At 49.0% G+C, this 27,373-nt stretch overlaps 1 protein-coding gene across 6 annotated transcripts in view; it reads right to left on the minus strand.

The window, feature by feature from the left end:
• PPFIBP2 (PPFIB scaffold protein 2) overlaps positions 1–27,373 on the minus strand; it is a 116,375-nt gene that overhangs the window by 24,781 nt on the left and 64,221 nt on the right. For all 6 annotated transcript variants that reach the window (XM_022563242.3, XM_022563244.3, XM_022563243.2 and 3 more), the window contains 9 exons: positions 26,066–26,197; positions 14,879–14,971; positions 10,541–10,652; positions 7,881–7,942; positions 6,741–6,816; positions 5,638–5,741; positions 3,686–3,753; positions 2,069–2,126; positions 1,096–1,137 (listed from right to left, as the gene is read on the minus strand). In XM_022563242.3, coding sequence (XP_022418950.2) covers positions 1,096–1,137; positions 2,069–2,126; positions 3,686–3,753; positions 5,638–5,741; positions 6,741–6,816; positions 7,881–7,942; positions 10,541–10,652; positions 14,879–14,971; positions 26,066–26,197 — 747 coding nt within the window. The remainder of the gene's footprint in view (positions 1–1,095; positions 1,138–2,068; positions 2,127–3,685; positions 3,754–5,637; positions 5,742–6,740; positions 6,817–7,880; positions 7,943–10,540; positions 10,653–14,878; positions 14,972–26,065; positions 26,198–27,373) is intronic.

Consider the following 27,373-nt stretch of genomic DNA (forward strand, 5'->3'; position numbering starts at 1 on the left):
GTGTGGCCCAGGGCACGACGCAGAGCACGCAGCGAGGACCAAGTGCTCATCCTAAGGTGACAGAATAGGAACTTTAAGGGCTTGTGCCCTGTGCACATGAGAAGATGGTAACTCGGAGAGGGGCTGAGGGACTCCAATTCTAGAGCTGTGAGGAGCAGGGGAGACTGACTCACTCCACGGACTCCACAGCGGGAGCCGATCTGCGGATGCTCCTTCTAGGGAAGCCCAGAGATGGATCTAACAGACAGAGCTGGAAGAGAACACAGGGGGTGTCTTACAATGTCATGAGCTCTTAGTCACAGAGCGCAAGGGCCAGACACCCATGTGAGGGGACGCTACAGAAGGATCCTTGCACCTGAGACTGAGTGTGCTCCTGGGTTTTTTGTTTTAATTATTTATTTATCTTTGGCTGCGTTGGGTCTTCGTTGCTGTGCACGGGCTTTCTCTAGTTGCGGCGAGCGGGGGCTACTCTTCATTGCGGTGCATGGGCTTCTCATTGCAGTGGCTTCTCTTGTTGCAGAGCACAGGCTCTAGGTGCGTGAGCCTCAGCAGTCGTGGCTCGTGGGCTCAGTAGTTGTGGCTCGCGGGCTCTAGAGCGCAGGCTCAGTAGTTGTGGCGCACGGACTTAGCTGCTCCGCGGCATGTGGGATCTTCTCGGACCCGTGTCCCCTCCATTGGCAGGCGGATTCTTAACCACTGTGCCACCAGGGAAGTGCTCCTGGGTTTTTTAATCATGACTTATCAGCGCAGAAAGGATGAGAGCTGTCATATTCCTCTACTTGTGTGCTGAGATCATAATATCCCCCTTCCCAGAGATCAGATCTACTTTGCCTTGTCAAAGAGGAATTATCAGAGCCTATAAGATGGAGGAGATGATAAGAAATCCTATCCCACAGATAATAGAGATGAAAGCACAGGATCCAGCTGGGTGCACATAGAAAGAAAACAGGAGAGGAAGTTTCGTCGTTCCTGTCACCCCGATACCCCTTACGGTTAACATATCGTAAGGTTACCAGAGCTGTAACTTGCTAAGTGAAAAGCCTCTGGCAAACAGCACAAGCTCACATAGACGAAAGGGACATGCGGTTAATGTACCTTGGGTTCTACCACTGGGGACAGCTGGTTCCCACCGACGCACTATGGGATGGCAAGGAGGATTTCAGTTATGTGGAGAAAAGGAGAACTGCGTTAGTCACAACAGCAACTCAGGGCCACCTGCCTGCCTGAACCTGACAGGCTTACCCCTCCCTCCCCGTCTTTATGTCAGATCATCACCATCCGTGGAGGAAACACAGGTCACTGTCCGACCTCATGGACACATGTCCCCGGGCAGCTGCCAGCAATCTGACTGGGGGAGCGAGAGGCATGTGATCGTGGGAGCAAAGCCACTGCCAGCTCCATCCTTCCTGGTTTTCTACTGTATCACCAGGGAGTCTGGCGTACTGCTGGACATCGAGGGATCTATGCGGCAAGGTCACTGAAGGTTGTCTATAGGGCAGGACCCCTGCATCTTCAATGACCTTGCTGCTCAAGGGCCTGCGACCCTCCCCCTTCAGCATGGGGGTTACCCACCTGGTGAGGGGCCACAAAGCCCTCCTCACATGCCTTTCTAGACTCTTTAAAAAGCTTCCTCTCCAATCTACTTTATCCCATAACCCACCCCCGGGGTCTCCTTTATCCACATCATGTCCTCATTCAAAATCTGTGCAACACTCCCAAGTGCCCTGGAGAAACAGGGCCCGGATTCGAGATGTCCTCTGGCTCCATCTGACTCGTGGCTCTGACCTTACTCCCTCCTACTCCGCACCGTTTCCCCTGCCCATGCCCACCTCAGCGTCTTCTCTCACCAGCTCTAGGTAGCGTGTCCTGACTTGCCCTGCCTCTAGGATGCCTTAGGCCACACCACACCTGAACATTTTCTCAGAATGTTCCTGTAATTCCTGCCTGCCCAGCAAACTTGATAAAAGCTTCCACGAGGTAGGGACAGCACCCAGCCTGTGTATCCCAGCACTGTGCTGGGCACAAAGAAGTAACTCAGGCATCTTTATGGATAGACTGATGGGCTGACCTTATCCACGGATTCACTTCTCAGGTCTTCGAGACTACAGGAGAGTTTTTTCTGAGCCCTGGGAAAACACAAAAGAAAGTCGATAAGGAAACAGTAACTGGAGAAGGAGGTACGTGGTATCATTCGTGTAGAGGACACTTCAAATGTTTAACTGGTAGTCTATCTTGGGCTTAGGGTCAAGGGCAGGAAAAAAACAAAACAAAACACCCTCTCATCATAACCATTACACGTAAGATGAGAACGGCCCACTTTGGGGATGGCCTGTCTGACAATGTCTTGGTGAGGGCATGAGAGCATCACCGAAATCCAAATCAAAAGTCCTTGGCATTCCTCAAAAACCCCGAATACACTCAATTCGGTGGCATCGGTGGGAGCTGGCTGTTGTGTGGTCATAAAAGAAGGCCAGCGTCTGTGGAGTCAAAAGCCAATACTGCCTCGTCTGGGAGTCTGACAGTAATCCAGCGAGGGAGGTGGTGCCACCTTGGAGTGGAGATGAGCACATCAGCCACAGCTCCAAAGCGTCACCTGCTAGGATCCTTCAACCCTCTGCTCTGTCTCTGTATGCCCTGAGCAGTCTGCTCAGAGGAATTTGCTTTCTCCGGGGCTGTTTTGCAGAGAAGGGCACCAACTGGATAGAGAAGAGGCGACAGGGTTACCTTGTGTCAATTCTCCTGGGCAGTGATATTTCTCAGTTCATATGAATAAATCAGCATCTGTTAGTACATTCGTCTCTTGTGAGTCTGGTCAGTGTGAGTCACTCAGTGCCGACTTCTGAGTGAACTCATCAACCAAATTTCTTCTGCAAAACTAAGGACTGGCCAGTGGCCCTCCTTGACGCTGCTGTTTTCCTCTGAGGCTAAAGGCTCAGGGAACAATGGCTTTCTGGAAACTGGGGGTCAGAGTGCACAGGCTTCAGACCTCTGAAGACTCAGTGCCCTTCTGGGGAAGCTCCCGCCACGCTTGCGGCTGTCTTCCCCAGATACCTTGGCTGAAAGGCAGCCTGCTCTCGGCAGTAAAGCTCCAGATCCCCATAACTTGGAAATGTGTTCTAAAGAGCTGATGTAGGGAACTGGAAATAGGTTCATTTTCGAGGGAATCCGTCAGGTGGCAGTGAAGTGACCCCGCAGGCCAGCCTGTGATAAGCTCATTGCTATGTGAAGCTTCCCCAAAGCAACTGGACCAACTTCCCTGTGAGGAGAAATGGTCCTCCCTGGAGAATGTCGATTGTCACAGGGCTAGATTCCCTGAGAGCAGGAAGGACGTTCCAGAGGGGCTGACGGGAATGACAGGCACACCTCACAAGATGCTCTGAAGAACCACTAGGGGGCACAGATGAGGTGCAGCCGCCTCTTCTCTGAGGCCCCAACCCCTGGCCAAGTCTTTTCTCAGTGACAACGACCCGGACCTTCAGCCTGTGGGAAGGGAAGGCCCTCTGTGGCCAGGGCAGGTAGGCAAGGTTCATGACTGCTCCAGCATTTTGGCCCTTGTGGCCACTGCTGGGGCCAAAAGGGAGGACAGGTGCGCTCAGGACATGGTGGCTGTGCTCACTGCCACATCGGGAGCCCCGAGAGGGGCCTGAGAGCACAGCGGCTCCACGGAGGTGCTTGGGCCTCCTACCTGGTTTCCAGTGATTTCTGCGGTAGCGGGGGTGGTCCTGCCGTGGGAGAGCTACCTCTTGGAGATACCTGCACCAGAAATGGAAGAGTCACTGGACAGATACTGTTTGGAGACTACCCACCATCCTTTCCCCTTTTTTGACAATTGCTCTTGGGGAGTTACATCTTCACCCCTGGTGGCTACATCAATTCCAATGCCTTGCTTTTTTAAGATGCCAAAAAGGAAGACATACTGGAAAAGATCAGGTGCGTTCAGGGTGGTATGGCTGTAGACAAGGAGGAAGGTATACTGAACAACCTTGGCCAACTTGCCTCTCCTTCCAGGGCCTAAGTTCACATTCTAGCAGTAGAGTCCTGACAAGTCAGTCCTGAGACCTGAATCCCTGGCTGCCCCTGCCTTTTCTGAGCTTGGTTCTTCAGCTTTTCCTTTCATTCAGTGAGCCACTGCACACCCTCTTAAAAACATTCCTTGTTGGCAAAGGTCAGCTGGAGTCGATTTCTGCTGGCAATAAGCAACTCTGTAATTCATATAGTCAATCAACAAACACGAGCAACATCTACTGCCTGCCAGGCCCTGTGCTGGGTGTGGGGCAAGCACTGCCCACATCAGGGAGTCAGGTAAGTTAATTAGGATGAAAGAGCAATGCAACATGTCCCTCTGATACCAATACCTATAATATAATATGGGGATAAAGGGGAGGGAGAGGATCCTTCTTGTTGGTGGGAAGGTTAGGGAGGCTTCAGAGGGGAGAACACTTGAGCTGAATCTTGAGAAATGAGAATGAGCTTAGCAAGGAGGCCAGAAAGGCAAGAGTATCAAGGGTGGAATGAACGTGAGCTAATCTGGTGGAAGATAAGGATGCAATTTGATGTCTTTCCCGTCTGCAAGGGCTGCCTCTATTCTCTAGATCCCAGTAACTTTTTGGTCTACCATAGAAAGAACCTGGGCATCATAGTATGTAAGTTGTTAAACACCTGGGCTTTTGTGTTCAAGTCCAAGTTCTGCCATCTACTTGCTGGGTGACCTAGAGCAGATTACTTACCTTCTCTGAGCCTCAGCTGCAACACAATAAAAGAAGAATCCCAAAGGGGTCATGAGGAGTAAATGAGGTGAGTCACGTGCAGTGCTCATCGCAGGGACCACCCAGAGGTACTGGCCATCAGTTACTGCTATCATTGCCAGCAATCTGGGATGCCTGCTCTGACTACATAACTGGGCCACCGGGTGACACTTTTGCTCCTCCCTTAATTAAAAGGGTTGAGTTGGACCGCTAAGATCCTTTTTATTGTGACTGTTCTGGAGTTTCAAGAACCTTTTGGATCCTGGGCTGAAACCCCTTCTTCATCTGAGATCTGTATCTATGAGTTAATTTGCCTACATGTATCTAGACTAAGTCCAGAGAGGTTTATAGAACTGGATCAAATTTTAAACAAGAAAAAAGGAAATCTGTATGCTGGTTATAGGGGCGGGACGTTGTCTGTGAAATAGGAATGTATCACTTCAAAAGTTCAGCTATCCCTCCAAATGAGCAATATGCATTCATTCATTCATTAAACAAATATCTGTTGAATCCTACTGGGTACCAGGCATCACTGCAGATCCTGGAGAGACAGTGGTAAATAAAACAAAGAACACCTTTGGTCTAGGCTTATAGTCCAGAGAGGAAAGGCAAAAATAAGCAAGGAAACCAGTTAAAAAAGAAAATTTCTATCCTGGGAAGTCCAGTATCCACTATGCTGTCCCTCCCAACGGGAACACAGGCCCTGACTGCTCCCCAGCCTCAGTGCTCTTCCCAAGGCCTCGGGGGCTAACTCCATTGATTTAATTTTTTCTACCTGTCAAGATTTACACCTGAGACGTATCTGACTGGTACCTGATTAGATCCTCCCCCAGGCCCAGGGTAAGCTCCTGGGGCCTGCTGAAACCCCACATCATGACCGGAAACACAGTACCTCTGGTTTAAAAAGTTCTTCAGGGCCTTTATTTGCAGTGTTCCAGTTTCTGAAACCTCCCTCCAGTTCTTCCTCATTGATTGAGAGAGTTCTTTCGGAAGGCCCTGGAAGCATTAACGCAGAAGAGATAATTACTACCACGTGACTTGTTTAGAAACCTATAATTGTACCACAAAATCCTAACGTTGTTTCTCCTTCATTAAGGACAAAAAGGGACTTCCCTGGTGGCGCAGTGGTTAGGAATCCGCCCGCCAATGCAGGGGACACGGGTTCGAGCCCTGGTCTGGGAAGATCCCACGTGCCACGGAGCAACTAAGCCTGTGCACCACAACTACTGAGCCTGCGCTCTAGAGCCTGCGAGCCACAACTACTGAAGCCTGTGTGCCTAGAGCCCGTGCTCCGCAACAAGAGAAGCCACCGCAATGAGAAGCCCGCGCACCGCAACGAAGAGTAGCCCCCGCTCGCCGCAACTAGAGAAAGCCCACGTGCAGCAATGAAGACCCAACGCAGCCAAAAATAAATAAATTTATATAAAAAAAGGACAAAGAAAAACATAAAGGGACATTAAAAGTGTGATTCAGAAGATTCTTCAGGGCAACACAAACAGCTCTCACTGCCCTGTGACTTCCTATGGGAACCCAGGTACCCGGCAACTCAAAGAAGGCTCCCCAAGTGTCCTGGCGTCTGCTGGGGAAGCTTTTAGATTCTCCAGGAGGTGGGGAGGCTCTAATCCCCAACGAGGGTATTAAGCTGCCTTCGGATCCAGGTTTGACTGCGCTCACTGCCTCTAAGAGGTGTCCTGGGCAGATGCGTAGATCTTCCAAGGGTAGGGATCGCCAATGGCTCGAGTTGAAGGCTGTCTTTCCTTGGCGATCTGGGTAGCTCCTGGAAGCTCTGAACTGACTCTGCCATTTGCCACAACTTCTGGCAAGCAACAGCTACCAGTGTCCCCCCACCCAGGGCAGTCTAACCAGCTCCGTTCTCCAGCAGAGCATTTCTCCAAACGAAGATGAGGACTCTTCCGGCAGGTCTGCCCCTGGATTTAACACCGTAGAGATGGAATATGTGGGGGAGAAAATGGCAAAGCTCCCCCTTGCTCTTACCTTGAGTCGCCATCACGATCTCCTTCACCCTTCGGTACTGGTTTAACAGCCCAGTAAGCTCCTCTATCCGACGGTCCTGTCACAGGACAAGACAGACGTCTATGTAAACAACACCACTGGCACCTGGTGATTTCATCTGGGGGCCCTGGCTATGTTCTGGGCACACTGAGAAGAAATGCTATGTGGAACCCATAGAATATTCCAAAGGGAAACACAGTGTCCAGGCCCTGGGTTCTCAGTGGTCTACCTCCTGAGTAGCTGTAAGCACTCTTGCCTCTACCTGAAGGCTATGAGTCCAATCTCTAGTCATAAAACAATCCCTGTTTGATACAGCCTTCGAGGGGCTCAGACATGTCTCCCTACCCTCCTGACATAGCCATTGAAATCTGCCTCCTGGTCCGAGTATTGTCCTCTGGAGCTACGTGAAAAAAAAAAAGACTAAAATAAAGCTGTCGTATTTCTCTCAAAACTCTCACTTACTCCGAGGCTGAGATTCCTTATGCAATAGAGGAAATTCCCAGAGGAGATCATTTCTTTCAGCAAAGGCTGGGGACTTGGGGTGGCCACACAGATTTCAGAGCTAGATAAACTTGGGTATGACCCTGGCTCTGCTATCTACTGTTACCTGACCTTGGGCAAACCTACATTAGCACTTTGAGTGTGTTTCCTCGTCTGTAAAATGCAGGGTAGTGATCCTTAGAGCTGATGTTTTCGCCAGACAGGTACTCTCTAGTTATGGGGGTGGCTGTTTTATGATTAAGCATCACTAGTTACGATGGGTCCATCACCAGATCATGAGCGTGGGAGACTGGTGAACCGTTCTTGAGTTTTGCTAGTAGTCTGAGCAGTAGCTGTGATACTGGCAGTAACCTCAGTGGTATTTTTTCCCTACACCTGCATGAACAGGAATGGCTTTATTCTGCCTTTGGGAGATGCCATTTAGGCAAAGCTCCCAGGCATCAAAGCCAAAAACAGGTGGCTGAGCCACGTGTCTAGGAGGCAGAGGCCATTCTCCTGACACTTCCCCGAGTCGGTGGTCTGATGGGCACAGCCCTGTCCAAAATATCAGAGACTAATAGAACCAAACAGAACCAGGAATGTCAGCAGGGAAAGGGCAGGGCCGCTCCATGGCCATCTTACCTTATCTTCATTGGCAACAAGCAAAGTTTCCATCCCCATTTTCAGACGTTGGATTTCTTGGTCTAAAAGAGTTTAGGTATAGGAGGAATTATTTACGTAAGTGCAGACAACTATTCCCACCTGCTAAGATGCTAAGACTTTCCATATGAATAAGTTACACGTGGCTCCCTACTTCTTTAAAGAGCCCATGATGGTGTCTGGCGTAGAGTCAGTCTTGGTACATATTTGTTGGACTATTAAACGAATGAACCTACTGTTTTGTCTTCTCTTTAGAGACATTTGTGGGGAAAACCCAAAATGCCATTTATTCAAGGGTGGCACAGAGGAACCCCCAAATCTTTCACAACTGACATCCCACAAGGAAACAGACATTTATCCTCTATGACTTGAGTAGGCATGTACCTGGGCTGCTAACTAGTTTTAGAGAGAATCACACTGTCCCATGGATTGTAGCAGAAGAGAATTTAAAATGAGAAAAAAAAAGGAAGTCTATAGCTGAACAGAGACAGGGAAAGAATGACTATGTAAAAAAGAGTCAGGTACTTGGCTCAATTTAGAAGGTCACAGTCGGAATTGACTAACAGTGTTTAGCTGGATCTATAAGTATGTTAAAACAAACTCTACTGTTAAGGAAAGCAATCTTAGTTCACCATAAGCCTACAGAATTTCTCTATGGGCCAAGGGATCTTTGTCAGTCTGTGGTGGACAACACATTGCCTTCTCTCACCTTGGACCCAAGAGACTCTCTCGAATTCTTCCCAAACTAGTCTGGAGAGCCAGGTCAAAGGCTAAAGCCTAAAGGAGCTGGGGGTCTTTCTGCCCAATATGTGGAGGTCTAAGAATTAACACATAGCTAGTTTTTCCAAGCAAAGCCCTATACCCGTCCCCAAATTGGGTACTACAGAGAACAGGGATGTCTACGTAAGAGAAATACAGCAGACAAGGGGACAAAAATATGTATAGTCACCCCATCTCCTTTCGGGATGCTTGCTACATCCGGCAAGAATAGGAAGAATGGATTTAGGACTTTGTGTAACTAGTTGTAGGGATTCAGCTTCAGAGAGAGGTGCAGAGTGCCGTTCACTATCTTAGGCTCTTGGCGGCTAGAGATCAGCTTGGCAACCCAGTCTGTGGAGGGGAGGGCAGTAAGCTCCAGACGAAGACTGGCAAACCTTGATGCCTTGGGCAGGCCGCAGCCAGAGCAAGGCCCCGAGCATCAGCTCCAGGAGGTGCCCGGTGACGGAATGCGGTGGGGCCTGGAAGGCGAGGCCTGTGGGGAAGCACGGAGTGCAGGGGAAGGCTGCCTGGCCCACGAGTCAGGGCCTGGGGAGCTCTTTATGCAAGTTTAGCATCACAGACAGTCTAGAGTATCTCAGGGGTCTCCGGCCTCCACATTAAGCCATGGCAAGTAGGTGACATACTCAGTGGCTTGAGAAGACAAGAGAAAGGCTGGCGGAGGGATGAGCACATGGGTCACTAATTTCCTCCTCCCGCCTAAGCCATTGTTTCAGGGCTGCATAGCTTCCCCACCCCCACCAGTGATCCAAGCTAAGTGGTGTCGGTGCCGAGGCCCAGCTGCAACTGTAGTGGGGCGAATTCACAGGGCTCCCCAGCACTGCTCTGCAGCCCGGGGGCCAGAGGAGAAGCTGTAGGGTGTGTGATCATTTCGTATATAAGGCAAATAGCTGTAAATATCAAATACGTCTTAAGAATACTTGAGGATTTAGCCTCTATTTTTAATCAGCAAGACTTGAACTCCTCAGGGACCATTCACCATCCTTTCACTTATTCAATAAATATTTCTTAGGAGCCATGGGCTGAATGCCATGTGAAGCTCTGTGGATATGGTCTCAAATAAGAGAGACACAGTCACTGCCCCAGAAGGAGGATGACAGTCTATATAAGACCTCACAAAATACAACACTGATCAATTACAATAAGTACTATGAAAGAAAAAAAGAGTGCTGAGTTTGAGAAAAATGGGGGCACCTAGTTGAGGTAGGGTGGCCAGGAAAGGTCTTCCTGAGAGGTAACATTTAAGTCGAGATCCAAAGGATGGGAAATAACGAATCTGTTTCTGTAACCTCAGGCTCTTATGTGAGTACCAGGCAGGGCTCCATTCAACGACTGAGTGAATTGCTAAAGCCTCTTCTTTGGTGATGACACAAAGACAAGTCCTTTCAATTAAGGGAAAGAGTAAAAGCTCCAGAGGTAGCTGCACAGAGAGCTTCAATGGTCAGAGTGCATCTGAGAAAAGGTTTCAGAGCCGAGTCCTCCGAACAGGGGAGGGGTTCATGGTAATGATTCCACTGAGTCCTCCGAACAAGGGAGGGGTTCATGGTAATGATTCCAGAGTCCTCCGAATAGGGGAGGGGTTCATGGTAATGATTCCACTGAGTCCTCCAAACAGGGGAGGGGTTCACGGTAATGATTCCACTGAGTCCTCTGAACAGGGGAGGGGTTCACGGTAATGATTCCACAACAGAGCTGGGCTTTATAGGCCCATGCGTGCACACATGAACACATACACACACACGTACGTGCACATTTCATGCCTCCTCACACAGCAGTACACACACCCAGAGACACACATGCCCACTTATAAGAGAGGGCCCAGGGCCAAAGGGCAAACTGCATTCGGTCACAGTCAGCCCAGTTACCTTTCTCTGCATGGTCATTGTGCAGAGCTGCAGTCCGGGAGAGCTGACTGTGCAGACGCTCAATTTCTGCATCCTTCAGGGCTACCTGCTCTTGCAGCTGGGCTACCTCAGCCTGGAAGAGAAAAAGCCATCCTACCAGCTCAGAGGGACTACCAGACCATGACAAAGTACCTCAAGTCAGAGCCCAGGGCCAGTGGGTCCGAGGACACATTAGGAAGTTAGGAGCAAAGCTGCCAGAGGTGAGCAGTGAGAGGTGTTCACTGCCCTCCCCACAAGGTGGAGCTCTGCAGAATGAACGCGCTCTTCCTGGCCGTTGAGGACATGCCCGTGGCCCTGGCCATCCACCTGCTCTTTCTCCTGCATCCTCCTGCCTGACCAGGCTCTTTCCCTCCCATGCCTTCTGCAGCCAAAATAAGTCAGAGGCCTGAGGAGGTGGGAACGTGCTCAATGGGAGGGCTGCCCTTGGTCCAAAGATGGATATTCTCTTTCTGGACATGGTCTTCCTTCTCCCAAGATATTCTGCAGTAGCATGTCCATAAACCACTGTAACAAGTACGTTCATCTTTCGTTTTTCCACCCCATACAGGAAACACAGTGGAAATCAAATCGCTACTAGTAGACAATGAGTGAGCCAAGCGTTCCCTCCCTCAAACTCTCCCACCCTGAATGCACAGCCACCGCCTCTGCCCAACCTTAGACATCTATGCTCCTTTACCCAAATGAAATTACATACAAGCATTGCATACAGCATTCAGGTGTGCTGAGTGGACGTACTTCTGTAAATCGACACAGGCGCACACACCCGTTCACGTGGGCAGCAGCACTGCATGGTTCCCAGGTCTCTACCAGCAGATTAAACCGCACACGCAACAGCAAGCCAGGTGGCCCCTGTGCTCCCCTACTGATTAGAAGGGCAGAACTGGGTAGGTCCCATCCTGAGAGGCACGCTGGCTTTGGAGTTAAACTTGGATTGTCTCATTTCCTAGTTGGGTAAGTGGTTTAACATTTCTGAGTCTTGGTTCATCTATAAAACCAGGAAAACAGCATTTAGCACACGGGGCTGCAGTAAGGAGTAAATGTGGTAAGGGTTATGAACAACTCAGTAGACAGTAGGTCCTCAATAAATGCCACTTCTGTTGCTGCTCTCATCCCACTCCTTCCCGTATGGATAACTAGCTAGTGCTCTGAGCATCACACCAGGCTAAGGGGGCTTCCCTGGTGGCGCAGTGGTTAAGAGTCCGCCTGCCAATGTAGAGGACACGGGTTCGATCTCTGGTCCAGGAGGATCCCACGTGCCACGGAGCAACTAAGACCGTGTGCCACAACTACTGAGCCTGCACTCTGGAGCCCGCGAGCCATAACTACTGAAGCCCGTGCGCCACAACTACTGAAGCCCGTCTGCCTACAGCCTGTGCTCTGCAACACGAGAAGCCACCACAGTGAGAAGCCTGCACACCACAATGAAGAGTGGCCCCCATTGCTGCGACTAGAGAAAGCCCGTGCGCAGCAACGAAGACCCAACTCAGCCAAAAATAAATAAAATAAAATCTATAAAAAGGAAAAAAACCAAAACAGACTAAGAAAGGGGGCGAGAACTAACTCCCAGCCAGTCAACGGCACACACAGCAAAAGCTTCTACTCTGGGCACCCTCTCCCCATATGGTAGCCCAATCGGGCCCCACCTTTACTCTGCAAGGTTACGGTATGGGCTCGTCCTATCCCGAGGTCATTTTTGAACAAGTCAAGTAATCAAATGAGCACTGGTCCTGTTGGTGGCCCTTCCACCAAACAGGCCTGTGTTCAGCTTCAGGACACACGGGCTGAGAGCCTACTCTCCATCGGCCCCATGCTCACTGCGTTCTTACATCAACCCTCGCTCAATCCTCACAGGAAACCATGGGATGAAGCAGTACCCCTGCATGTCACCGGGGAGAAAACAGGAGTAGGGAAGGATTCGACTCCCAAGTCACAGAGCTCTTCAGCGACCAGGCCAGGACGTGAACCCTGCCTGCTCGAAAGCCAGGGCTCCACCCAGCCTGGGCTGTCTGCTGCTGAGTTAATAGCACAGATGAGGGCTCCTCTTATGGGGAGAGGGCTCCCTGAGCCCACCTCAAGGGGTTCTGGACAAACCTTCCCTAACATCCCCAAAATGGGCCCATGTAAAAACAAAGAGGTGGCAAAGGGGTGGGTTTCCTTACCCAAAGTCCCTACAGAGCACTGTCCCTTTGTTTGGTTTCCACCCACAGAGGACAGAGAGCTGGGTCCAGCTGTACCAAACGGCTTGCAGAGACTCGCGGCCATGGGCAGCTTTGCACAGCTAACCCAGGGCCTTGGAGCCCATGGGCTTACGATTGATGGCGACAGTGGCTTCTGAAAATATTAGCCTTGGGACTCAATCCAAATGCCTCTCATTTCTACAAGGGCCAGAATATTCTTGGAAGATATTCTCTTAACTTTTCTTGCACCTTCCACACCCATTTCTCCCCTTCTTTGTAAACAGGGTGAGAGCTGGTCTCTGTTAGGAATCCGGATGCCTGATTCTTGTCTGCGGGCCCCACAGTGGACACCAGTGATGAGATGCTATCAAGGCAGAGCCCGGGCTCTTCTTCTCTGAGGCCTGCCTCTGGGTGAAGTCATTTATTTACAACTCTACAGACCAAGTGGCTGGGCCCAATCTCCCATGTGCCCATTTTCACAGAATAGGCCAGAAATGACAGGTCCTCTCTTACGCTGAGAAAGGTATCTGTCCCTAAGCTGGGAAGTCTACAACAGCCCAGAGGCCGTGCACCTGACCACGGGGAAAAGTATGCTACTGCCATGGCCACTGAGGCTGGAGCTGTGTGGCGAGAGGTCTGGGACAAAGCCAGGCAGAGATGGGGGCTCTGCCTCCCTGCAGGTGCTGGGCCTTATTAAACCCAGGGACCCTGCCCTACTGCCGCTGTGCTGAAAGATGAAGCACACTGACGGACTGAGAAGCTTTACACAGAAAATGGAAGAACTTTCAAAAACAAGGCAGGTTTCAACTGCAGGGAATTAGGATGACAGAGGGAAAAGAGCATGAGTTTTGGAATGACACAGATCCAGATCAGAACCTCACCTTGGCCACTCTGAGCCTCAGTTTCCTCATCTGTAAACAGTTAAGAAAACTCTCACATTTATGCAATAGAATATTATATAGACATCACCATAATGTTCGGAGTTTTCTTTTAAGAGCATGGTATAAAATTGTGTATAAATTATCAACATCAAAATTAAGAGAGAGAGAGACCCCAAAAAGAGAAATGCCTGGAAGGAAATATTAATAGTGGTAGCTCCTGGGCAGTATACGAATGATTTTTATTCTTTTAAGTTTTTGTGGTTTAAAATTATCTATAACGGTTATTATTGTTTTTAGAATCATTTAAAGGTATAGAAAAAATAAAACTCAAAGTACAAACTAGATGTTAAGAAAACTCTAAGAAGTAAAGATGAAGATGCCTACAGGACCATCTGGTAACACCTGTGGGTGGCGCTGCAGAGCTCTCAGTGGAAAGGCAGGCGTGCACCCACCCACCAGAGGGAGCCTGGCCAGATCCTCAGGCGGAAAAACTGCTTCAGGCTTTTAAAGCTTCCCGCCCCCAACCCCAGAGCGTCCCTCCTCTGCCTGCATGGAAGTCTAACTGTATATGTGAAATTGCCTAATGCTTAAGTGACAGCTAATTCGACGTTTTAAAATACAACGTTCTGGCCAAAACAATAAATGTGTGGGCTGAATCCATTCCAACTGTTAGGGGAAATGAAGGAGGAAACTATTAGAGAAAACAAAGGAGGGAGGGATAAAATTTATTTCACGAAAGAATGTATCGCGGGTGTCCTTTAAATAGCAAGCTCCCCAGTTCAATAGAAACATGATTTGGTTACAAAAATATTACAAGTATATATTTTTAGGAATTGCTAAAAATAAAAGCATACCTCTTTTTAGAAACTGATTATTAGAGGGGCTGCTAAATTTAAAATGATGCAGCCAAGACAATGTTGGCATTCATCTGCCCTAGGGCTCATCACTCAATCGTAGAGGCCCTGCTTGGCCCAGTTTCAGCCTGGGGCGGGGGGGGGGGGGTGCCATGGGACACAGAGAGAGGAAGGAGACTTGGCGACCTCAGCAGCTCATAATCTCATGGGCTTTCCCCAGGAAAAGAGCCCTCCTGGATTAAATCTGTCTGCTCGCACAATCTGGGCACTGTTGCGTGTACACACAGTGGGATCAATTCCCATTCCTCAGCCTTAGGCTACGGCACACCCCAGACCCTCCCCACTGGGCCTCAAAGCCTCTCCATAAACATCAGAACCGCCTTTTACCTTGGTGGCCTTCAGTTTCCATTCATACTGGTTCCGTTCGTTTTCCAACTCTTCCACCTTGATTTTGAGGTGCCGGAGCTCCTGCAGTAACTCCTAGGGGGGTGAGGAAGAAAGACAGAGTTCTGATGGTTAAAGAACAGGATGCTCCTGGGATCTACAACCCTGGGTAAGCACATGCACAGTGGATACCAAGGCAGGAGCGACCGCGTCACGTTCCACGCTGTGGCTGGCTCCAGTCTTTAAACACGGTCCTCGTTTTAGGAAAGGCTATGTGCCCGTTACAAAACAAAGGCCAGGGAGTTCCAGACTAAAGGAAGAGAAAACTTTCTTCTTCGCAGAACTTGTTCTCCCTGCTCCTTTCTGACATCTGTGTTCCCTGCAGGGTGTGCCCAAATCATGCACGTATGTGTAGGGGGAAGGACAGGTAGGAGTTGGGAGCAAGAGAAACAGAGATGCAGAAATGAGGCAGCCTGTTACAGACAAAGTAGCAGGAAGCAGGCAATAGGGAGCATCTGTCTGTGCTGGGGGTCGAGGAACCCAGGGGAGGAGGCCGGTGTTCCTGCAAGGCTTCACAGAGGAAGTGACAGCCAGGAGGATAGAAACAAAACGCTAAAAGGACAAATGCTAAGTGTGAAATGCAGAAGAGGGTCTGGCTGTTCCAGTTCAGAGGAGGGGTTGGCTTGAAGAAAGGAGGGAGGGAGGCGGCGTCCAGGGAGAGGGCAGACAGCCTGCTGGGCTGGAGCACAGGATGGGCAGCATTCAGTGGGAAACGGTGGGGCCTTACTGTAAAGGCTTTGGGATGAGAATATGAGGCGATCTGATGCCATTCTTTAGAAAGTAGGGAGCCTCTGAAGGTTGCTGAGTGGGGAAGTGACATTTAAACAACTTGCCGGTGGTGGACCTGGAAATCAGGGCTGTATCTTCTGACCCCAGGGCCCCCTGCTTTCTAAAGTACCCCTTTTAGTAAAGACACCGCTGAGCACCCTTATCCCAAACCTAGGTCCCTTTAATGGACAAATGGTCCTGCTGACTGGTTTCTATCAGAAAAATTAGCATAAAAGCGATTACTTCCATGGACTTTCTGAACTCCAGATTCACATAACAAACTTCCCACAACATCTCCACATGGATGGCACAGAGGCATCTTACGACTGTCATGACCCAAGTGTAACCCTTAATTCCCCCTCACAGACACCCCTGTCTCACTAAATGGCGTCTCCATCCTTGGCACCTCCTTCTGTCTCCCCCGCTACATACGTAACTCATCCCCAAGCCTTCTAAAATCTACCTTCAAGGAAATCACCTGAATCTCTCTTTTATCTCAACTCTACCATCACTAGCAGTTACTGCTGAGAGCCTGGACAGCCTCTCCACTGGTTGGTCTTCTGTCATCTTGCCCTTCTTGAAGCCATCGACCCCCATGGCATCCAGGGGAACAATACAATTAAAGCACAAATCTGATCCTGGCCCTTCCCTGCTCCTCAAAGCTCATGAACTTTAACCCACGACCAGTACAGCCCGGCCTAACCCAGCACCCTGCCTGCCTCTTGTACTACTGTCTCTCCCCAGTTATGCTCCAGCCATGCTGGATACTTTTTAGTTCCTCTTTCTGACTTGGGCCCTCACACATGCCTCGCCCTCCCTCTGTCTGGAACTTTCTGCCGGGTTAACCCCTGCCCATCCTTCAGGCCACCATGAGCAAAGCTATTCCAACCTCTAAGCTATTTGTTGCCCATCGTGGGCTATAAACACTGGTGCAGAGTGTAACTTCTTTTACAAGTCTTTCTGGGGTAACCCACTCACCATGGGGCACGCCCAGCACCCCTCTCAGAGCTTCCCTTTCCAAATCTACACCTACATCTTGACTCTCAATTTTTTCCCCACGGAGGCCCCCTCCCCTCATGCCCAAGTCTGGGTGGAGATTTCCAACATGTCCCATAGTTGAGGATGGATCATGACAACTTCCTACAGACATGGCTACTACGCCCTTGACTTTCCCTTGGGCTTCCAAGTCCTCTTCGATAGCGGGCCTTGGAAGCACAGGCTCATCTCTGTGCAGCTCATCACAAAGGACCTGGTGACACCAGCGCAAGGGGCCAGGTCCAGAATCCCAGGCAGATACACCCCATAGGGCCCGCAGGTCACGAAATCCCTCGAACGTGACTACACGGGAGAACTTCTCCCGGAAATCCAGATGATGAGAATTGTCACAGCATGCGGACCCTTGTGTTCTGTTTTCTCACTGGGGATAAACCTCTTTAAAAATAAACTTGAGAGGATTATTTTATGATGCTATTTTTTTCTTAAATTAAGAAAAAAAAATCATGGGAGCTGAAACGTCATTTAATCTCCCAGCCCAGGAGGGAGAATCAGTGTCTGAGTCGTACCTGGGAAGGGGACCCGAAGCTTGCTTTTACACCAACGCCCCGTCACTCAGGGCACCTGACACACCTCATTCCCAGCCCTGAGAGAGATGAGTACCGCCACCGGTCAGAGGGTTGGCCTCGCCAGCTCAGACCCCGTTCAGTGAGGGTCACGGAGCTCAGCTCACATCCCAAGAGGAACAAGTCCCAAGCTCTGCCCAGAGGTGACCATGGATCCATGTTAAGCCAGCGCACGCTGTTCCAGGTAGGAGAAGCCCCAGTCCCTCCGCCAGTGAGATGCCACACACACGCATGCTCCGATATACTTAAGTGTGGTTCCTACAGGTGACCCCTCCCAACGGGCACACTCCTGGCCGCAGGGCTGGGGCCGGGCCGCACCGTCGTCGGCTGCCACCTCCTCAGGGTGGTCCCTACTGAGTGAGAGGCGTTCTTGAATCTGCCTGTGGATGTCCAGCTGCAGCCTACACACCTGCTGCTGCAGCTCACCGATCACGTTCAGAACCGACTGTAGGAAGGAAGAGAGGAGAAGAAAAGCACGCAGGGTCAGTCAGCGCTCAGACGTGGAACTCCTTAGGAGAGCAGAACAGAAGGACGGACGTGTACGGCAGGGGTCACACAGCGGTCGCTGTCCGTGACCATATGCTCTCTTCACAGGGACCAAAAGACGTGGCATTTTCCCTGACCTGCCCCATCCGTGGGCCTGTCTGCAGTATGGCCTTCGTGCCATACTGGGGGCCATCCTTGCATGACAGTGTCTGAGGCGCAGAGTCTAGCAAGAGTGGAGATGGGATCACATACAGACGCACCCCTTCTGCACTCGCCAACGCCCTCCCCAAACGTGCCAACACCCATGCACAGGGGGCGTACGGCGCACAACGCGCGTGCACGCTACTACATCCCCCACCCTAAACGCTCCTCACGCCCGACGCCAGACCCGACTCCTCTGTAGCCTCAAGAACATTTTGACCTTTTATGGCAACTTTGGAAAATAACTGCAACCCTTGGAATTCATACCTACTCAGTTCTGAATCCCTTGCGCTAGCAGCTCTGCTGGGCTTTCCTTTATCTACTCCACAGGCATCTAGCGTCACTCCGCAGAGACCCAAGGCCACAGTAAGCAATGGCGCTCGCAGGTGAGTGAGGAGAAACACGCAAATAGCAATCACGACAGGCTGTGAGTGCTACACCAATAAGACTATGGGGCTTCCCGGGAGCGGTGAGTGACTCACTCCGCCTGGGTCGAGACAAAGAGATGGGACGAGCCTAAGTGATGTGAAGTAGGTGCATTCTAGATACCTTGCCAGTGTGGGGAAGTAAAGGGGACGAGGAGTCACGGGCCTGGCTGGCAGGGTGGAGGATGGTGGCACTCATGGCAACAAGAAACCCAAGAGCCTGGGGAAGACTGTGGGTAGCTGATGGGGCCGGGGCAGGGGCATGGAGTTAAGGAGACAGTTGGCAATAGAGCCCAACAGAGCCATGGGTGGGTGGGTGGGTGGGTGGGTGGCAGCCAATTAAAGTGTTCAGCCCCTCTCTGCCCACCTTTACTGACATTCTGAGCACTGGCACCTGGTACTGGGAGGTCTTCCCCCTGGCACCATGAGAACTGTCCAGGCATGCTAGAAAGAGGTTTTCCATCCCCAATAGAAACAGTGTTTCCTAAAAGAAGAATGTAGAAGGAAATGTAGAAGGAAAACTGAGGGTCCGGATGGCAGCTTGGGTCTGAGAGGGCACTGCTAGGGCCCCTACGCCAGCCTGCTCTCCCTCCAGCGATGCCACTTGAACTGGGAGAGCTGCAGACGTAGGCATCGCTGTCATAAGCGGGCTCCTGGCCTCCCAGCCACTCTCTCCTGGAGCTAGCTCACCTGAGTTAGCCCAGAGACAGCCCCACATTGTCTTCCCCCAGAGTTAGTCGTCAGAGGGTTGGCTTCACCTGCTCATCTGACTTTGGTTAACACCTCACATGGTGCCCTGGCACACGGAGGCCTTTGACAAATGTGAGTTCACTTTCCCCACTGCTTCTCCTTTTGCCACCAAGTGTCTGATCCATAAGAAATGAAGGAGAGAAACCGGGAGAGCAACAGAAAACACCTCAAGGTCATGCAACACAGTTAAGGCCCATGTGACATTGATCGCGGACAACAAAAGCCCAGTGGCTCTGCACCCTCCAGCATGCTTCCCTTACCGGCCACTCTCCCAGAACCTTTAGTCTCTCCTGGTCACTGGCCCTGCCGGTCTTCACACCTGCTCTTCTCTTATGTAAGTTTCAAGAACGTCACGGCCCTCACTCTTCTCCTGTTCCCTTCATTGTTGTCTCTCTCAAGTGAGGGATCTAGACCCGGTGGCCCTGATTTTCATCACCTCATCCCACCCCCACTCTCCAGGCAGATGAGCTCGAGCTCTATCTCCAGCACACAAGGGGTCAGCACCCTCCTCGCGGTCAGATCCACACACGCATCCTCTGCCCTCAAGCTGCGTGGCTCCCTCGTTTTACTCCTTACCTTCGGCAGCTCTGCACTACTCAGGTTCTCCTGGCCTCTCTTTTACTCTTTTCCTGCCAACTTATGGATTGCTCCAGTCTGTGTAGGTCTTCATGAATCCCAATGTCAACTCATCCATTTAGTTTTCCTTTGGCTTCCTGTCATCACAACTTGAAGGCCTTCTATATCAGCAGCTAAATTATGGACTAAAAATGCACACGAGGCAGGAGGACTAAAGGCAGATAACATGACCCTCTGCAAAAAAAATCTTCCTAGAGGTAGTCTTAAGGTATTATTCATTATCACTTGGGTACCGATATGCCTATTTTAGCATTCATCCTATATTCCTCTATCTTATCCACAAGACTACCCCAAGCAATGTTTTCGCAGTGCCTCACTGAAGTGAGCATTTACCCAGCCTACCACTACAAGATGCACTTCTGGCCAAACCAATGAGGCCAATTAGACGTAACTTACTCTTAATGGACACAGATCCTTACTTTGTCTTCTCACAAACCATCATAGGGTTGATGTCAAACTCAACAGACTGAATTTTACAGAACCCTTCTAACTTTCTTTACCATTTTGAAAAAAGAGGAGGAGGAGGAGGAGAAGAAAATGGCTACTTCCAGTTTTTCAGCAACTCACTTGATTTCTCCGATTCCTTAAAATTCACTTATAAACAAGCAGCCTGGGGACTGCTGTCCTAAGTTCTGTGTACCTGTCAGAGGCATCAGTGGAACCAAGCCCATTCTTTCTTTGATCTTCTTATTGAGAACATAACTTTAAAGGAAAATCTTCCCATTGTCCTCAGAACTGTCCCTTTCGGTGGGGTTTGGTCTTCCTGATGCCGTTCATGCAGGTGCACTTTTCTCTGTCCTTTCTACCTTTTGTACAAGCCCCTTTGAAAACTGGTTCCTCTCAAGGTACCTCTACCTTTTCCTTTTTACTGGTATATTACTTGTGAGGTTACACAGTCAGAAATAAGTATATTTTTATGTAGTTCAATATCCTTGAGTCATCGATTCTATTTCTCAACTTTCAAAGGTATGATTTCCAAGGTCCACAGTGCATGTCTGGCTATGCCGCGTTCTCCCCTCCCTCCCTGTCATGAACTCTCAAAATAACAATGGCCATTCTCTCAAGAGACCCATCACTTTCACTTCATAAACTAGTTTCTAGCTTTGCTTCAGCATTAGAGCCAGAGTGGCAGTTTGCCTGGTTTCTTTATCTACATTCAGGGCAGAAACTATAAATGGGGGGGGGGGGTGGAAGGTAAAAACAAAAACCAACCCTTCAATATCTAGGTGTTGGGTAGGAGTTTGTTTGTTTATTTATTTATTTATTTAGGCCGTGTTGGGTCTTCGTTTCTGTGCGAGGGCTTTCCCTAGTTGCGGCAAGCGGGGGCCACTCTTCATCGTGGTGTGCGGGCCTCTTATTATCGCGGCCTCTCCCGTTGTGGAGCACAGGCTCCGGACGCGCAGGCTCAGCGGCCATGGCTCATGGGCCTAGTTGCTCCACGGCATGTGGGATCCCCCCGGACCGGGGCACGAACCCGTGTCCCCTGCATCGGCAGGTGGACTCTCAACCACTGCGCCACCAGGGAATTCCCCCTCTCCTCTCTTAATAGGTCTTTTCTCTCCCATAGGGCAGAGGCTTTTGTAGTGGTGTTTTCAATCTTGGGTCCCACATCATAAAGTCCAGGTGACATTTATGAGGTTCTAATCCCTGTTCTGTAATCTCAACTCACTTTATTACTCTTGCTTTGCCAACAGTCAAAGTTTTTGTTTCGGGGCTTCCCTGGTGGTGCAGTGGTTGAGAGTCCGCCTGCCAATGCAGGGGACGCGGGTTCGTGCCCCGGTCCGGGAATATCCCACATGCCGCGGAGCGGCTGGGCCCGTGAGCCATGGCCGCTGAGCCTGTGCGTCCGGAGCCTGTGCTCCGCAACGGGAGAGGCCACAACAGTGAGAGACCCGCATACCGCAAAAAAAAAAAAAGTTTTTGTTTGTTTGTTTTATGGTTCTTTTCTATGTGAAACTAACTACTGGCCACTTCCCATAATCATAGTCTTTCCCACCCCATCCTACCTGTAAAACTTGTTCACAACTTTACTTAGTTGTTTCTCTCCCGCTTCCTTCATGCTCAGTTTAATACTGTCCTGGCACGCTGACACAGCAGGTGGGAATACCACCTCCACATCTGTCAAAATGTCAAGTGTGTTGTACCCTTTGACCCTTCCATTCCACTTCAATATCCTCACACATTTACAAATTTATTCACAATAGCATTATTTGTAAGGGCAAACACTTGGAAACAACTTAAATGTCCACCCAAGAGAGAACTGGTTAAATAAATGAGGGCATATTCAGAGCATAAAATAATATATGAACATAAACATGAATGAGAAAGTTTTTTTAATGTACTTGATATGAAACAAGCTCTATGACTGCTCAATTAAAAAAAAGAAAGGTCTAGAATAATGTGTATCTGTGCAAATATGAGGGAAAGAATTTATCCATATAAATTTGCTTGTCCATGCATAAGATAACTCTGAAGGATACAAAACAAACTGACAACATTGGTGTCTGACTGCTGGCTGGGGAAGGAGAGGTTTTGCTGCATATACCTTTTTGAACTCTTAATTTCTGAATTGTTGGAGTGTATTTCCTATACAAACAAAAATGAGTAAACAAAATAAAGAATAATAAAACTCTAAGTTAGGCCAGCTGTTCTCTGAGCAAACACAATCTTCCCAGCCTTTGCTCTGTACTCCAGGTTCATCATTCCCATTGCAACAGTTCAGAAAGCAGAATCCCTCCCTTCCAAGGTCCCACCCATAGGAAGAAAGGAAGCAGGACACCTGTGCTGTAAGACATTCCATTTTCTGCCAGCAAATCCTAGAGCTCGTTTCCAGTTCTCTTCAGGCTTATGTATATCCCTGATCAATTGGGCTGACTTCATTTCCAAGCACATGCTGGATCCCTGTTCCCCTCTAGAAAGGCTGCTCTGCTACTACACGCAGAACCCTTTGGATCTCACAAAGGGATCCAGCTGCAGGCCTCCCTGCATCCCCAGTGCTTAGGGAAGCCAGATGCCCTTCTCCAAGGAAGATCTCTCCAAGGGACATGCCTTTGATAGGTGGGCCACCCCGAGGTTTTCCTTTGCCTCTGGATCTCTTTCTTTCATGTGCCATCCTCCTAACTGTGGTATTTACTTTCCATGTTGGTCACTTTTCCTGCAGTCCTGCTTTTCAGGAGTGAACCCAATTGGTCCAATCTTGGGTCTCCTGAAATGGTCCAGAACCACTGCGAAAGGCTCAGGAGAAAAGGTACAGTAAACAGGAAATCCAGTATTCACCCACGTCTCATAAGGGTCACCACGGACTCCTGAGCGAGGCTGGCTATCAGGATTGTCTCCATTTAACAAGAAACCTACACCTCAAAGTCCTTGGGTTTATAGACAAACATTTGTAATCACTTCCACAGCTGACTACAGGGCGGCAGGATACCTGCTTAGGATAAAGCCTGAGCTACACAGAGAAAGTTTATTTCAGATCTGGCTACCTCAGAAAAGTCCTGCCTCTTTTAAACCACAAGCAATCAGGCTTTAGGCTAAGCACATTCACTGGAAAAACAGCAGCAGTGTAGGATGGGAAGCAACATTCCCTTTATTCATACAACTACAACCTTGATGACCCCAGCCAGCCAAACATCTCCCTCAAAATAAGCAGCTCCACCACGCACATGACAGCAGTGCAGCTAGCTTCAGCAGCCCTCTCCATGGTTGTAAGCCTAGGGTGCTCCAGATAGTCACAAACAGTGGTAGAGAGTCTGAGCATACCAGTAAAGATTATGTTTAATGACAAGAATGAGAATGTTGCTTCAGGTCATATGGCCGTTGTTCCCTGATTATCGCAAGTTTGAACAGCCTGAAAAACTCCTCCACGTGGAAACCTAATGTTTGTACTAGCAACTGGGAAGGGCTGTTATCGGGTAGGACTGAGGCCAGCAGCTCAGGGTCTATGGTGCCTCATGCACGAATAGTCTAATGGAAAACAAAAGCAAAAATTCAGATTGAAAAATAATCCTTCAGAAAAGAAAAAATAAAGCAAACAGTAGAATGACTGCCTTAGCTGTGCTTGGCCCAGAAGTGGGAGCTCCCCTTCCTTCCCTAGAAAGGAACTGAGCTGCTCCAGCTCGGTACTAACTCAGCATTCTGCCATCATGGACTGACTCTCACGCCCACACACACCCATGTGTGGGCCCATGTCCCCTACAGTGACTGGTTCAGAACCAGGCACGTGACCCAAATTGGCCCACTGATATGCAATCCTGGGGTTTTGCTGGAATCTTTGAGAAAGAGAGAATCTCTCTCTCTGCAGAGGTTGCCAGGCTAGTAGGATCTAAAGCTGCTGATGGCCATCTTTGTCACCACATACAGAGAGCCTTCCTGAGAATAAGGCTAAAACAGAACCAAATGAGACACTAAGCCTAATTTCTAACAACACGGTAAAGCCGGCTGGATCTAGTGGTATCAGCTTTTTAAACCCTAGACTATTCCAGTTGTGTGACCTAATAACCCTCTCCCTCTTTCCTTTCTTTCTTTTCCTTGTTTCCCTCGCTCCCTCCCTCCCTCCCTCCCTTCCTTGGTTTTGAGTTGTCTCTACCACTCTAAGCCTTCTTACAGAGTTTATTCAATTCTGCCCCCAAGCCTGAATGTATATCCCCATGTGATCACACATTTTGAAACACTGGTAAAATAATTCTAAACCTGTAGAAAATCTAATTGCTTCTCCCTGAACATTTAAGAAGCACAGTCTATTTAACTAACACTTCACACAGATAAGCTTTGACTCTGCGTGAACGTAGAAGTCAATAATGTAGCTAGGTCGACATTTACATTTCTCGCATGCTTAAAAACACAATCAGTAAGTAACTGATAAAAGCTAGTTATCCAGCACTATGCTAAGGACTACACATATACATTATCTCATTCCTTCCTCGGAACAACTGAGCAAACAGGAAGTACTACTATCTCCGTTTTACAGAAGAAGAAATAGAGGTTTGGGAGGTTAAATTACTTGCCTAAGATCACAAACCTACTGAGTAGCTGAGTTTGGATTCCAGCCAAGAGGTCTGATTCAAAAGCCTGCATTCTTAATCACTAGAAGATAGCGTCCTCAGCTTAATGGAGATAAATTTTCTTTTGGCAACTATACTTCTCACTAATGAGCATGTTCTCAAAAGCAACGCAAGGAATATGCCCCACATATTAGAAGTGTCTCAATCACCGGTGTTTACCCAGTAAACACAGAAATGTGCCAGGTTTCCGGGCATGATGGTGTTGGCGCTTAACTGAATGGAACAATGTCCACCTTTGGATGTTAGAGATGCCTGAATGGAAGAGAGGATGCCAGATCCTATGACAGAGACTTAACTTTGGTGATTTTTTTTTCGACTTCATCACACAGTTACCCATTTTACAGATAAAGAAATTGAAGTTCAGAGAGATTAAGTAGTTAACTTGCTGAAGTTCAAAGAGCTATTAAGCACTTAGGTCAGTAATTGAGCCAAGGTGTTTCTAAACCTAAAGGCTATTCTTTCCACAGCTCACAATGCACAGTGTACAAATATAGGGAACTTGTAGGTAGAGGCACACAGAAGGTGGTTATCTAAGGTTAAAATGGACTGTTCTGAGCTCTGAGCCTAGAATTTATCCAAAACATTTATCCAAAATAAGAGTCTGGCATGCTCTACTCAATGGCATATGGAGCCTGAGAAAACAAAAACAAAAACGAGATACAGGAAAACATTCTAAGGGAAAGCCTGTGCATGGGCTCACCCATAGGAGCCATCAGGAGGAAAGAAACACATAATCTAAGGGTTGCATCTGGGTCTGTGAAATGCATATCAAAGAATGTCTCTAGACTCCACGAACAACGATGCTGGCTTACTGAGCAGCTGACTTCATCCCAATACGCGGTCATTACCTTGGCTCTCACAGAAGACATCTTGGTCTCTCCAAGTCTTGTCTGATCCTTCCCCCACTACTGCTTCCCTTTCCATCCTTGTCAGCAGCTTGAGGGAGGATACAGCCTTAGAGCCAAAACTGGGTGGTTTGGGCATTGCTGAAATCTGCAGCCACAGCAAAACCTGATAACTTGGTATTAACAGATCATTGTGTCTCTGGTGCATAGATGTTTCTGGCACCCAGTGGCTGCCAGGCTTGGGGTTGACCAGATGGCCCGAAGCCACATGAGGCTAGCTTCTCCTCATCTGAGCTTTGGACAGTATGGGTACCCCTAGAAGGTGATGTGTCACACTCACCTCTGCTTTTTTCTGCTTCTCTTCCTGCTCTCTCTGCTCCTTCTCCATGCCTACCAGCTTGAGCTTCAGCTCAGACACTTCAGTCATCAGATCGAGCTTCTGAGTCTCAAGAGATGTACGACTTAGCAGCTCCTGCAGGCAAAAACAGATCTCAAAATCATAAACCTCCATGGCAATAAGAACAACTCTACCTCCATCCATAGGACATAAGGCAATCTCTACATTGTATGATGAAACCGCTACATCTGAGCCACAGTCCCATAGGGGACAGGCCTGGGCTGATGCTGGGTCACTCAAGGGTAGCACGGCCCGATGCTACCCACTGTGCTCTGGGAGTCAATGTGAGCTACATTTCTCAAAAAGCACATTTGTCCATAGAAACCATTATTCACTCTTTCCAGGTGGAGAGAAACGGATGGGTCTGCTCAACGAATGAAATTTCTCCATGTCTATTTTTAAGGCAAAGCAGCAGATCCTCTCCACCAAAACAAACAAAAGACCAGCTTAGGTTAACATTACATTTTTCAAAACCAAAGTTTCCATATCACCTCCTGGGCTCAGTCAATATTCAGCCCAGTCTTCCACACATGTCATTGGAAGACCTTACTGCAAGGAACCTAGAAGGGAGCTAGGATATAAAGTAGATATTCAATGAGTATTTATTGAATGGTTACAGTAGAATCTTATTTATGTGATATGTATCTTTCCTAGAATGTAAATAAGAAAATTGTTCTTTGCTTATTTTGAGGACAGACTGGGGAGGTTATTAGTAGTCCTGCCAAGCCTAAAACAGTGCCATTAATATATACACTTAATAAGCATAAGTAAGACAAAACAAAGGTGATAGGTGAAATACCTGCTCAGCACTACTAGGAATTATAAAGGACCTCAAAAGCCAGGAGCACTTCCCAAAGTCCAGGGGTAACATTTCTCCACTGGCAAAAGGCGATGTTGTGTGAGATCCCAAATCTTGGCACCTGGAGACATTGGATACACAGGTCCTGGCAAGGAGACCACAATATGATGCTAGGAGGGTAACCGGCCAAATGAGCTGATGGAAAGGACACAGCATCCTGCCATGGTCTGAAATTTCCTTATCATCTTAGGCAACCCAACCCTAGTACAACAACAGTCATCTCAACAATCTGACCCTACAGCCATGATTTCACGTTCTGAACTGTCCTCAACTCATAAAACCAAGCCGCATGAGTCAGAGATTTTAACTTGGAAAACATGACTCCCTGGGCAAAAGGCCATCAGTACCTCAGAAAGGTGGGCTACAAACTGTCCATCTGCTAACCTGAGGGA

The sequence above is a fragment of the Delphinapterus leucas genome, chromosome 7 (assembly GCF_059928025.1).
Source record: "Delphinapterus leucas isolate spDelLeu-1000000601 "Yukka" chromosome 7, BTC_Dleu_Yukka2, whole genome shotgun sequence".
Taxonomy (NCBI): Eukaryota; Metazoa; Chordata; class Mammalia; order Artiodactyla; family Monodontidae; genus Delphinapterus; species Delphinapterus leucas.